Below are 12,354 nucleotides of genomic sequence, written 5' to 3' on the forward strand. Positions count from 1 at the left end.
GGCCAGCACCACACGTGTCTGAGCAGAAGCTGCGAGCAGTGCTGCGGGTGAGAGCACAGGGAAGCCTCCGTGGTTTTGAGCATGAGTCTAGCCACATTCTCTGTAGACTTCAGAACCAGCCGGTCTCTTCCCACGGCACAAAGGGGTGTGAATCTGGGCTCATCTCAGTGAGAGTCGCTGGGCTGCGCCCGTGTAAAGGCAACTGCAGAAAGCCAAGGGCTAGGTAGGTGCCTTACTAGTTCCCCTTGATTCCGTTATCCACGCGTTTTCTGCTTTGGGAACTTGGGCCAACTTATTTATTTCTGGACACAATCTGGTCTTTCCTTAGCAGGGGAAACGGGTTTGATGCACTCAAACTTCACACTTGAGACATTTCCTAATAAACTCGACTTCTGCTTTACTTCACGGCAGCGCTCCTGTTGCCTGCAGCACGCAGGCCAGGCGTGTCCTGTGGGCGCGCAGGAGCCTGACAGGCTGGGGCTTGGGCGCGCTGGGCGGAATCCCTTCGAGACGCTCAGGTGCCGGAGACCTGGCGGCGGCGACGCAGGGCCTGGCGGCTCCGCAGCCTCAGCGAGGAGTGTGTTCCCAGGCGGGGCAGGAGTGTGCTGCGGGCATTCCCTTAGGAAGGACTTCAAACAGACGCACTGACTGCTCAGTGTGCATGCTTATGCAGCTGATTTTGAAAGAGAATCAGATATCCTTTTCCTTTTTGTCTCATGGCAATTCCTAACCTTTACCTTCTTTGGTAGGAAGTGTTTCCTATGCAGATACTTCATTTCACAAGGTTATTCATAATTGCAAATGAATATAGGGCTGACTAGCCCCTTCTGCCTCCAGGGTTGCTTTAGGGCTGGGACTTGTAGGGAGCGCCTCCTCTTGTCCACGTGCCCTGCAGTCCGTGTGCGGGTGGCGTGCGGTCTCCGGCTGAGGGCCCTGGTGCTGGTGCTGGCGCCTGGCACAGAGCACGCACACTCCGCTGTCCTTCAGTCCAGTCCTCCTAGAAAGAGAAACATACACCCTTTGTCATCTTTTCTCCCAAGAAAATACACCCTAGTCAATTGCTGACGTTACAAAAAGCACACACACAACTCCAGTCTTCTGTGCTCACGTCTTTGCATTATTTGTTAAGTTTTAAAGTAAAACAAAGTGAAGCTTATAACTTTAAATGTCACAGCAATGATAACCACCCCATGTGTAGCATACCGTCCTGTCAGCAGGACGTGGACAAGCTGACGTGGAGGTGGGGGTGGGGGTGGGGAGTGTGCGGTGGCCCAGGGGCTGGAAGGGTGCCCTGTTGAGGCCTCGTCTCCTCACGTGCACCTGGGCTGGCGCTGCCCAGGGCCCTGTCTCCTTAGTCTGGGCAGTGACAGGAGGGCGCTTTGACATTTCCATTTCCTGTTCCTTTTGATTTTAACTCCAGCACAATGTGGAGGCTGTCAGGGCGGGGCTGTCTCTGCTCCAGTTTTCAGCAGGTCAACCTGGTGCCATCGCAGAACCTTGTCTGCAAAGACTGGAGCGTGTGAGAAATCACGGTTAGGAACGCCCGAAGCAGAGGGCGCTTTCTCCGTCGTCAGAACTCTGAGGACCGATGCTGCTGCTGAGAGCCTTTCCCTCGAGGTCACTGATTAAATCCAGTCTAAGGCTTTGCTGTCTGCCCCACCTGCTGTTGGGGGTTGAGCCAAGTGAATCAACTATGATGAATGCTCGGACTCTCCCCTTTTTATGCAGTATCCCAGGATAACCAGGTGCTGTGTGTGGTGTGTGGTGTGTGGTGTGTGTGTGTGTGTATGCGTGCAGTAGTAGTAGTAGTTATATAAATAATATACTTGCATTCTGTTGGAGAGCTCACTGCCTTGGAACATTGTTGATTCTGTAAGAGCACATTTAGTCCTATCAGGCACTGGAGTAATTCCTTCCATAGTGACCCACAAACCTTTCCATCCTGCATGACGTGAGAGCTTGTCCGGAGCAGGAAGGCAGTGGGTGCCCGGTCTGGTACAGAGTGATGGGCAGGCTGCGCGAGGTATGAGGACTCGGTGAAGGTGGCTGCTCTAGCAGGTTTGCGCCACGATAGCAAATTCGTTCAGAGGGAAAAGGCTCTGCAGAGGCAACCGAGGTGTATGGAGGCTGAGAACCAAAGGCGAGGACACGACTTCCTCCCTCCTCCGGTCCTCACGCTGCTTTTCATTGCCAGCTTTTCCTCCCCGCCCCCATGCACAGTGGCTGCTGTTGAGCCTGTGAAATTATCCGAGAAGCAGGTTTCATCTTGAGGGGTGGGGAGAGTCTCGGGAAAGAAGTGAGAGGACAGGGCTGACTCTGAGCAGCCTCAGACGCTGGAAGCGGGACAAGTCCTAGGCAGACGGCAAAGAGCAGCTGGCCACTCGCAATGCCGCCTGCGCGCCCAGGTGTCGGGACCTCACACCCGACCCAGGAGGCTCACTCAACTGCTGCAGATTATCTGTGGGGAGACGCACGTGTTCAAAGTTTGCAACTAGTTTGAAATCGTTTCAGATAAAAGAACACATGGATGTTATTTTGTTTTCCTGTTTCACTTCCTTTTCAGAAAATCAAAATGAGTTTGAGCTTTAAGAACGGCTCATTAGTAATGTCCTTGCATCTTAGCTAAATTTTGAAATTCTTTTGGGCAACTGATTGCAAGCTTTGTTTGTATAAAATTGTGTCCAGTGTGTCTTTGGGGAATCTCAGAAGACTGGGGGCAACCTGAGACGAGGGTTGGCAAACACAGAAATTTGAATTCTGTGTAATTTTAATGTCATAAAATGTTTTTCCTGTTATTATTTTCCCAGCTAGTTAAGTAAGTAGAAACCATTCTTATCTCATGAGCTGAACAGAAACAGGCTCTAAGTTGGATTTGCTCTGCGGACCCGTGACCTTGAGCTTGCAGTTGGTCATGTTTTTTGAAAGAGTCTGTGTCAGTGCTAATCTCAGCCCTCATCTCCAGGTGTGTCAGATAAGAAATTGTGTGACAGTGTTCTGCCTTCTGCTGGCTGGCTTTAGGCCTGTGTGCATGCTGACTCAAACCATGTTTTATGTCAACTTGTTGATGTTTCTTACAATATGATAAACATGTTTTTGAACATCAGCTATCTTGAGAAATGTGCTAAAACCTAGGGATTCCAGCCCCTAAAATATAAGCACCTGCCATGAACTTGAGACGTGCATAGCTCGAAAGTTGTAAATATGCTTATTTAAAACATAATTGGTAAATAACAGATGGTACTTATTTAATAGGAATGTGAAGACACTGTTAAGAATAAAGTAATCTTGAACCAATAGAATGGAAGGTGTGTCAAAACTATGTAGGTCCTCAGTGAGCGTAGCAGCCTGGCCTGCCAGTCAGCAGCAGGCTCCAGGCTCCAGGCTCAGCCTCCCTGTGGGCTGGGGCTGGGCTGGTGTTGTCCAGGAGGTGCTGACCATAGGTGGCTCCAAGCCTTGTGCAGCGAGGGGCAGAGATGAGAGCCAGGCGGGGCGGGAGCGGCCTGCCTCTGCCCGGCCTGGGAGCTTGCAGACCCACTCATTTGAGCTTATTGAAGGGAAATCAATGTGACCACATGTGGCCCGCTGCGGGCCTGGCTTCCGCAGTCACCTGTACTCTGACAGCCTTGAGCGATCTTTCCTGTAACCCAAGCCCAGCACTGTCACACAGCGTCGCGTCGTGCAGTGCCTGGCAGTTGTCACGTCTGCTCTGAAGGCAGTGTGGACTCAGCCCAGCCCGGGAGCTGCCCCGAGAGTGAAAGATGCCGGGATGGAATGGACGTGTCCGTTACGGATATCAGCAGCTGGTCTGGACCTGGGGTCAGGGTGGATCCTTGCTTCCTGAAGGAGAGCATCTGTCCTTTATTCACACCCTTCCTCTGTGTGTCTGCTCCTCTCGTTCCCTTACACACACACACACACACACACACACACACACACACACACACACACGTCCACATGCCTCCTTAGTCTAAATACAAAGGACCTGCCCTAGCTGGATTGGCTCAGTGGGTAGAGTGTCAGCCTGTGGACTGAAGGGTCGAGGATTCAATTCCAGTCAAGGGCACATGCTTCAGTTGCAGGTTCGATCCTTGGCCCTGGTCGGGTGAGTGCAGGAGGCAACCAGTCGAAGTCCCTCTCACATCAATGTTTCTCTCTCTGTGTCTCTCCCCCTCCCTTCCACTCTCTCTAAAAATCAATAGAAAAAATATCCCTGTGAAGATTAACAATAAATAAGTAAATACATACATACAAAGGACCTAATTTCATCTCAAACAGGACCTCTTTTTAAAAATATATGTTTTTATTGATTTCAGGGAGGAAGAAAGAGGGAGAGAGGCATAGAAACATCAATGATGAAAGAGAATCATTGATCGTCTGCCTCCTGCTCGCCACACACGGGGACCGAGACCACAACCCCGGCGTGTGCCCTGACCGGGAATCGAACTGTGACCCCCTGGTTTATAGGTCGATGCTCATCCACTGACCTACACTGGCCAGGCGTCTCTTTTTCTACATGCATCGGCTTCGGGTGCAGAACGGTGTAATTCAGCCTCTGTGTACACTGCTAGGCTACCCCCCTCAAAAGCCTAGTTACCATCCACACCGTGTGACTGACCCTCTTGGCAGGAACTGGCCTGTCTGAAGGGACCTTTCTCCAGTTGTTGCTAAGATCCTGTTATGAAAATAAGACAAGCACATCCTCACTCCTTAGTTGTTTTGAAACAAATCTCTGACGTTCAGGCTGTGAGTCTGAGATGAAAGCCATCGATCTGGTTTGATGCATAGCAGGTGACAGTGCTCAGGCCAGGGAACCCGCGGACACACCGGCTGGTCTCTCTGCGGCTTCCAATGGAGGCCCCATCGGTCCTGCCGGTGTCCAATGACCAGCAGTGCACATGACAGTAGCATTTTGGACGTCTTACCAGGGCACCAGACATTTGTATAACAATGCTCAGTTATACTAGTAGTCGTGTACACTAAGAATTTATTTCTCTTCTTTTTTTAATGACAGTTTAACCCTTTGAGTGCCAACCAATATCCTAGGAACTATGCTAAAATTGCCAAGGCATTTTTGCTGATTTTACAGTAGTTTAGGAAAAAAATTATGAATCGCAAGTAAATGAAGTTACATATTCAATATCTTCCACAAAATCGTCATCTTCACAGCAAGAATTGACATATTTAGCAATGTCATCATCACTAATAAAAGCAGACTTAGAACTGGACACTGCAGGAGGAGTGCGATCGCGCTCCCTGCACTTTTGTCGAAAGACAGGAGGAGCGCGATCGTGCTCCCCAGCGCTCTAGGGGTTAACATTTAGATTACATTGATTAGTCCTTCGTGGAAATCAGGAAAGCATCACCCTTTCGTGGTTCATTTTTACAGCACTTTTTAGGTTTGAATAAATTATGTTTTAAAATGCTTGCTGAGCACAGACAGTGTGGCTCAGTGGTTGAGTGTTGAACTATGAACCAGGAGGGTCAGGGTTCAATTCCAGGTCAGGGCACATGCCCAGGTTGTAGGCCTGATCCCAAATGTGGGGCGTGGAGGGGGCAGCCGATGGATGGTTCTCTCTCATCACTGACGTCTCTCTCTCTCTCCCCCTGTCCCTTCCTCTCTCTGAAATCATTAAAAACAACAACACCAGCAGCTCTAGCTGAGACGGAAGTCGATTGGGGGCTGTAGTGCGTTGGTCCCCCGGGGCCCACACCGTGATCAGGCCAGGGGGCTGTGGAGGAACTCGTAGCGTGCATGTCCAGGCGAGTAATTCTTTGCACGGTGTTGCCTCTCCATCCCAAGTATTTGAAGCTATTTTACCTGTTTGCACTCTTTTGAGGAGAAATTTGGAAGCTGATTTACACATCTCCATCTTATACCTTCTCTCTCCAGTAGTTTTACTAAAATTCCTCTTGTTTTTCTACAAGTTCCTCAGCCTTTCCCACCCTGGTCTCTCTCTCTGAGTATCTTCTTCAGTGGGTCTCTGTGTGAGCGGGAATTTGTGGTGTGATTATGGAAGTTCAGGCAACCCGTGCTGGGTCTGACTTTTCCCCCTTCAAACCAGCAAAGCAATGGCCAGGATTCCACAGCTACTTTGAGATGTATGACCATTGCAGAGAGCAGCCCGATCGGCGTGCAGGTCTGAGGCCTGCACTGTGCCTCCTTTGCTGAAGCACGTATGAGAACATGCTCATAGAAGAATAGCTTTTTTCTGTTTGTGTGCTTTTCAAAAAAAGACACTCTCACCCCTTTTGCTGAAATGAGGAGTTGAGGACTTGATTATTAGATTCTCTGAAACTTATTTAAATACTAGTGGCCCGGTGCACAAATTCGTGCATGGGTGGGGTCCTTTAGCCTGGCAGGTGATCGGGGCCAATCAGGGGGACGGGCGGTGGGGGTCAGCCCACTGGGGGTGGGGAAGAGGGGCCGCAGGAGGTTGGCTGGCTGCAGGAGGTTGGCTGTGGGAGTGCACTGACCACCAGGGGACAGCTCCTGCATTGAGTGTCTGCCCTCTGGTGGTCAGTGCACGTCAAAGCAACTGGTCAACTGGTTGTTGGCTTGCTTAGGCTTTTATATAGAGAGATTGAGTACCTGTTTTCTAAATATTTAGTGAAACGTGGCAAATTGCTTTAATGGAGTTTTGTAACTGTGTGGAGTTGTCCTGACTCCACTCCGTTTCAGTGTGAAACAGAGTGACCTTTCTGCTGTCCCCACACAGCCTCTTGCTGTCATCCAGGCCCTGGCTGCTTCCCCTGGCAGCTGGTCAGGCTGTTACTCCAGGAGCTCTGATGGCCACACTTAAAATATGTCCCAGTTCCCTTCCCAGGTCAAAGCCGGCCGTGGACCCTCCCAGGGAACCGCTCAGGTGGCGCCTGGAAGGGGTCTGTTTCCCTTACATGATGTACATGGAAGCCTCACTCTGCCCGCTTTACACCTACACATGTGCTGAGTGTCTCCACGGAGACAAGGAGGCCAGAGTCCAGGGGTGGGGCATCTCCCGGGAGACGGCAGGCAGGGCTCAGGCCCAGGTCCAGGCCCTGCAGGCAGCCCCTTACCTGCGGCTCCACGAGGCGGCCTCCGCCCACTGCCCCTCTCCAGGCGCCATAGCCGAGCTGCCTCTGAGGGCTGGCTGTGGTGAGCCCGGTAGGTGGAGGCCTCCCACAGGAGGCTGTGGTAGGGAGGAGGGCCGCTTATCATCTGTGCCTTTGTGCCACAGCCCCTGTGCCTCTGAGACACAAAGGCACCACTTAACCTCACAGAGTGCCCTCAGAGCCTATTGCTGTGCTCCAGCTAGGAGCTTAATTTAGTCAGGCTGCCCTTCTAGGAGAGGCACTACTTTTGCTGATTCACCAGTTTTGTGTGCCTGCTCATGAACCATGATCCTGACACTCACTTTCCCTCTCCGGAGTTCGATGCATGGGAACCTCCCCTCACACCACCTCACCTTCCTCCCCTCACCACGTTGCTATAGCTCCTTAAAGCGGAAATCATTATTTTCTTACTAGAGGCCCGGTGCATGAATTCGTGCACCGGTGGGTCCCTCAGCCTGGCCTGCGGGATCGGGCCAAAACTGGCTCTCTGACATCCCCCGAGGGGTCCCAGATTGCGAGAGGTTGCAGGCCAGGTCAAGGGACCCCACCGGTGCACAGTCGGGGCCGGGGAAAGACGCAGGAGGTTGGCCAGGGGAGGGACCGTGGGAGGGCTCCAGGGCATGTCTGGCCCATCTCACTCAGTCTCGATCAGCCAGATCCCAGCAGCAAGCTAACCTACCAGTCGGAATGTCTTCCCCCTGGTGGTCAAGGCACATCATAGCAAGTGGTTGAGTGGCCCAAGCATATCATTAGCATATTATACTTTGATTGATTGAATGGACAACTGGACACTTAGCATACTAGGCTTTTATTATTCTATATAACAAAAGCCTAACATGCTAAGTGTCTGGTTGTCCGGTCAGCTGTTCAACCAATCAAATGATATGCTAAGGCTGCTCAACCGCTTGCTATGATGTGCATTGACCACCAGGGGCAGACACTCCGACTGGTAGGTTAGCTTGCTACTGGGATCTGGCTGATCGGGACTGAGTGAGATGGGCCAGACACGCCCTGGAGCCCTCCCGCGGTCCCTCCTGTGTCTCTCCCTGGCCCCAATTGTGCACTGATGGGGTCCTTTGGTCTGGCTTGCACCCTCTCGCAATCCAGGACCCCTTGGAGGATGTTGGACAGCTGGTTTTGGCCCAATCCCGCAGGCCAGGCTGAGGGACCCGCTGGTGCACGAATTTGTGCACTGGGCCTCTAGTATAGGCTATAAGTACATTGTGTGCAATGTAGACTCTATAGTTTCAGACCTTTTGTATGATGACCAGGTACACTGCGTGTGCGTCTTCCTCAAGGCACACATGACAGTCTTACTGGGAAGTCACCAGGAAATCTCGTTCCTCTCAACTCTGGCCCCTCCTTTAGTGAACATGCCTCACACCTTCCATGTGCACACTCCTGGTTCTCGGCTAATGGGCTGAAGTAAAACATCGCTTCTCACGTGATTTTCTTGGTCAGAGTCGGCCAACGTCAGTCGTCTGGCCTTGACCCTGTGCTGGGTATGGCTGGCTGGGACTCGGAGTAAATTCTTCGACAGCAAGTGTCCCCAGGAGGATTTACCAGTGACACACTTTTTCTTTTGTATTTGAACTTTTTAGAAAGATGGGTCTTAATGTACAGGGAATAAAGTCAATAATGTTGTACTCACTTTGCACAGTGATGGGTGGTGACTGGACATAAGTATATAAAGGCAGCTCCACTATGCTGTGTGCCTGAAACTAGCATAATGTTGTATGGCAGCTGTCCTTTACCTAAAACAGGACAGAACTGAAACATACACTCTGCACTTCGGAGGACTCTCCTGTTTTCCGTTTGCTTTACCTCTGGTTCGTATCACCGCTGTAGTTGCTGCCTTTAAATAACACTCTCCTCTGGCAGAAGCCATAGACAGTCATTTGTGGGAGACACACCAGCTTTGTTCAGAGGTGCAGGACGTGCCCTTCAAGTCAACTTAGAGGTCAAATGTGGAAAGTCCTCCCCTTACACAGTCCACCAGGGCTCCCTTAGTAGAGCTCCCCTGTTAGTCTTCCTTCCCAAGTGACGTCACCCACTGTGCGCGCCACCTAACTCTTCCTGGTTGGGGCTCGGATGAGGTGAACGTGCTCCTTCCACCTTGAGTCCCCGAGCTGCCCCCGCGGAATTGGAGGAGGGGAAGTGCCTCGTCTCCGAGGTTTCTGCCTTTGCCAGGTGCCTCCCAGCTGCTCCCGCCCGCCTCCCTCACATTCTCATCGCCGTGTCCGCGCCGTGTTGATTTTTGGTGGGGATAAAATGTCTGCCTAGGTGGTTGCTGTGCCTAAAGAACTCTGTGAAACTGACTAAACCTAAGAGAATGTCAACAGATTCAGGAATGTTTTTCAACTTAGATGGGTGGAAAGTTTTGTTTGCTGTTCCATTTGCCTGGAATTGGGAAAGACGGTAACTTGTTCTCCCCTCACCCCCACCCCCCATATGTTTTTATTGATTTCAGAGAGGAAGGGGGAGAGAGAGAGAGAGAGAGAGAGAGAGAGAGAGAGAGAGAGAGAGAGAGAGAGAGAAAGAGAAACATCAATGATGAGCGATTCATTGATTGGCTGCCTCCTGCATGGCCCCTACTGGGGATCGAGCCTGCAACCTGGGCATGTGCCCTGACCAGAATCGAACCTTCAGGCCGACGCTCTATCCACCGAGCTAGACCAGCCAGGGCGGGAGCTCGTCCTTAAGTGCCCCGTGGAGTCCCGGCGCAGCTGCTCTGACCTGTGGTAACGGAGACCTGTCTCTTCCACTTTTCCTTGCAGGCCCTTCAGGTGGCAAGACAGCTCCTCCTTCAGCAGCAGCAGCAGCAGCAGGTTAGCGGGATCAAGTCTCCCAAGAGGAATGACAAGCAGCCAGCCCTGCAGGTAACGTTGTTTTTTGAAGCACCTGGGTGTGCGCCCTGAGCGGGAATCAACCCGCAGCCTGTCAGTGCACCGGGCAGCGTGCCAGCCAACGGAGCCACACGGCCGAGGGCCAGGTAGCAATCCTTTTAAGAGTAAACGACGTTACCCACATGGACAGCACTGACCAGGGGCTGTGTGAGGATGGCAGTCACCTGCGGGCCTCCCTGGAGGTGCCGCTAGCTTCCCAGCGGAGTGTGCCGTCGCAGGGAAAGGTCTGTTGAACCCGAACGTGTTGTCGTTGGATGAGACCTGCTGGTGTCAGGACAGTCGGCCGATGCGCGGGCGCAGGTGTGGTGCTTGGGCCGCTCGCTATGAGAGAGGGTCACGGTGCTCACATGCATCGCCATCTTCTCTGTCGACAGGTCTACGCGGTCCCTCATGATGGGGTGCACACATACCTCCTTCAGTGTGGGTGGGGGGTGGGGTCAGGGGACAGTGGGCAGTGTCTGGAGACCTGTTTAGTTTTCACGCTTGGGGGAACGGTGGTGCGGCTGACACGCTGGGAAGTGGGAAGTAGAGGCAGGGATGAGGCTGGACACCCTGCGTTGCAGAAAAGTCCCTGCCACACAACACTGTCAGCCCCTGATGCCACCAGCCTCAGGAGCTGTTCCCGGGACGAAGAGGCTGTGCTATTCTTAACGCACCTGGTCATGGTTGTCATGTACACTCTTCTTGAGTGGATGTTTTCCACATACTTCTGAATTATTCATAAAAAGTGAGGAGCAGTTTTTATATAAAGATACCAAGAAATATTGTGTTAGTGGCTTCTTTTCAGGCACAATGTGGGAAGGAGTGAGTTTATACAAGTTTAATTTTGATTTTCTATCAGAGCAGAACACTTTAATAGAAACTTCAAAGAGCCTTGGCTTGGGGTTGACACTCCCATCCGGAGAGGGTGGCAGGCCGAGGCGGCCACGCCTGCCCAAGCGGGGGGGGGGGTGGGGGGGGGGGGTGGCGTCCCGGCGTGGGGCTGTGTGGGCTTCCCACACGGACACTTGGGACAGAATCTCCAACTGCTGCTGAGGGCAAAACTCGGTGCTAAATCATTGGATCACGCGGTCAACCCAGATTCTGGATTGTGTTGACTCTTCTCAGATCAGAGCAAACCACTGCCCAGCGCACCTTCCCTGGCGGTGGCCACAGGACCTCGGGCAGCCGTCCTTCTGCGCCCCCTGGGGACAGCGTGGCCGCCGCGGGAGGCTGGGCGCCGTGGTGGCATTTGGCCGGATGGTGGGTGCACGTTGTTTCCGGCGCTTCCCAAAGCGCCTCCTGGGCAGAGCCTCGCCAGCCCCCTGCTGCTCGGTGTTCACGGGCCGTTTTGATGAGGGAGAGCCGGGCCGTCCAGCTGCCCGCAGGGCGGTCGTGCAGAGGCCTCGGACAGCTCCGAGGACGGGCTGGAAAGATAAGCTGGAAGGACCACACTGAACCGATTCCGTCGTCAGCCTGGGACTGGTGTTTCAGAGGTCAGCAGCGGAGGCCACGCTGTGGATTCCAGAGCAGAGCCCATTGCTGGGACGCAGCACGGCACTGGGACCTGTCCTGCCGACAGGGATGCCGTTAAAATGCTAATGCATTCACGCGCACGGGAGCCAGCCAGCCTGCCACTCGGCGATCCTGGTGACTGTCCGCTCTCGCACAGCCTGACACCCGGGGATTCATCAGCCCCCAGTGTCTGGGGAAAGTCTGTTATTGGGGGTGGACGCTGACAGAGCGTGGAGCTGAGCTCAGAGACTTAAGGAAACAGCGCGCACGTCCGGGCTCCTGGGCGCTGCCCGCCGTGTGGAATACCATGTGTCACTCTTTACACTAGACTTATTTTCCCTCATACTTGCTTTTTTTAAAAAAAAAAAAAACTACATATGGCATTTTTAGGTAACTTCTTTTCCAAGATGAATGAAGTTCCTTTAGGGCTAAGTATATGAAGTCGGGTTTCAGAGGGTTCCTTTGGGGCTCTGTTCTTGCCCGTCGCGGTGTTTCAGCTGCAGGGCAGTATGGTAGAGCTCCGTGTTTCTTGGCGAGGACAGCGTCGGGCACCTAACGCACTGGCTGAGGGGCCGCCTTGATGCTGCCTTTGCTAATGAAGATGTTCACTCGCTCCCTGCCCTCGGTGGGAGGCGGGACAAGCAGAGAATTTAGATCAGCTTCAGGAATTGATTGGGGGAAAGAGTTGGTTGTGTCTGTGTGTGTGCGTGTGTGTGCGTGCATGTGTGTGTGTGTGCGTGTGTGTGCGTGCGTGCAGCATGGAGGATGGCTCCTCAGCTGCCTGGTGTGGTCATGCAGATTCACTGAGCTTTATCAGGTTGGCAGGCCTTCCACAGCCAGGCAGACATGACTAGCCGAGGTCCCA

General features: G+C 52.8%; 1 protein-coding gene across 16 annotated transcripts in view; it reads left to right on the forward strand.

Moving 5' to 3' along the window:
* FOXP1 (forkhead box P1) overlaps positions 1–12,354 on the forward strand; it is a 569,896-nt gene that overhangs the window by 417,111 nt on the left and 140,431 nt on the right. For all 16 annotated transcript variants that reach the window (XR_004971439.1, XM_036331568.1, XM_036331569.1 and 13 more), the window contains one exon: positions 9,867–9,968. Coding sequence is in view for 13 of the 16 variants with exons in the window: in XM_036331568.1 (XP_036187461.1) it covers positions 9,867–9,968 (102 nt within the window). In the remaining 3 variants the exon portion in view is untranslated. The remainder of the gene's footprint in view (positions 1–9,866; positions 9,969–12,354) is intronic.

The sequence above is a fragment of the Myotis myotis genome, unplaced genomic scaffold, assembly GCF_014108235.1.
Source record: "Myotis myotis isolate mMyoMyo1 unplaced genomic scaffold, mMyoMyo1.p scaffold_m19_p_13, whole genome shotgun sequence".
Classification (NCBI taxonomy): domain Eukaryota; kingdom Metazoa; phylum Chordata; class Mammalia; order Chiroptera; family Vespertilionidae; genus Myotis; species Myotis myotis.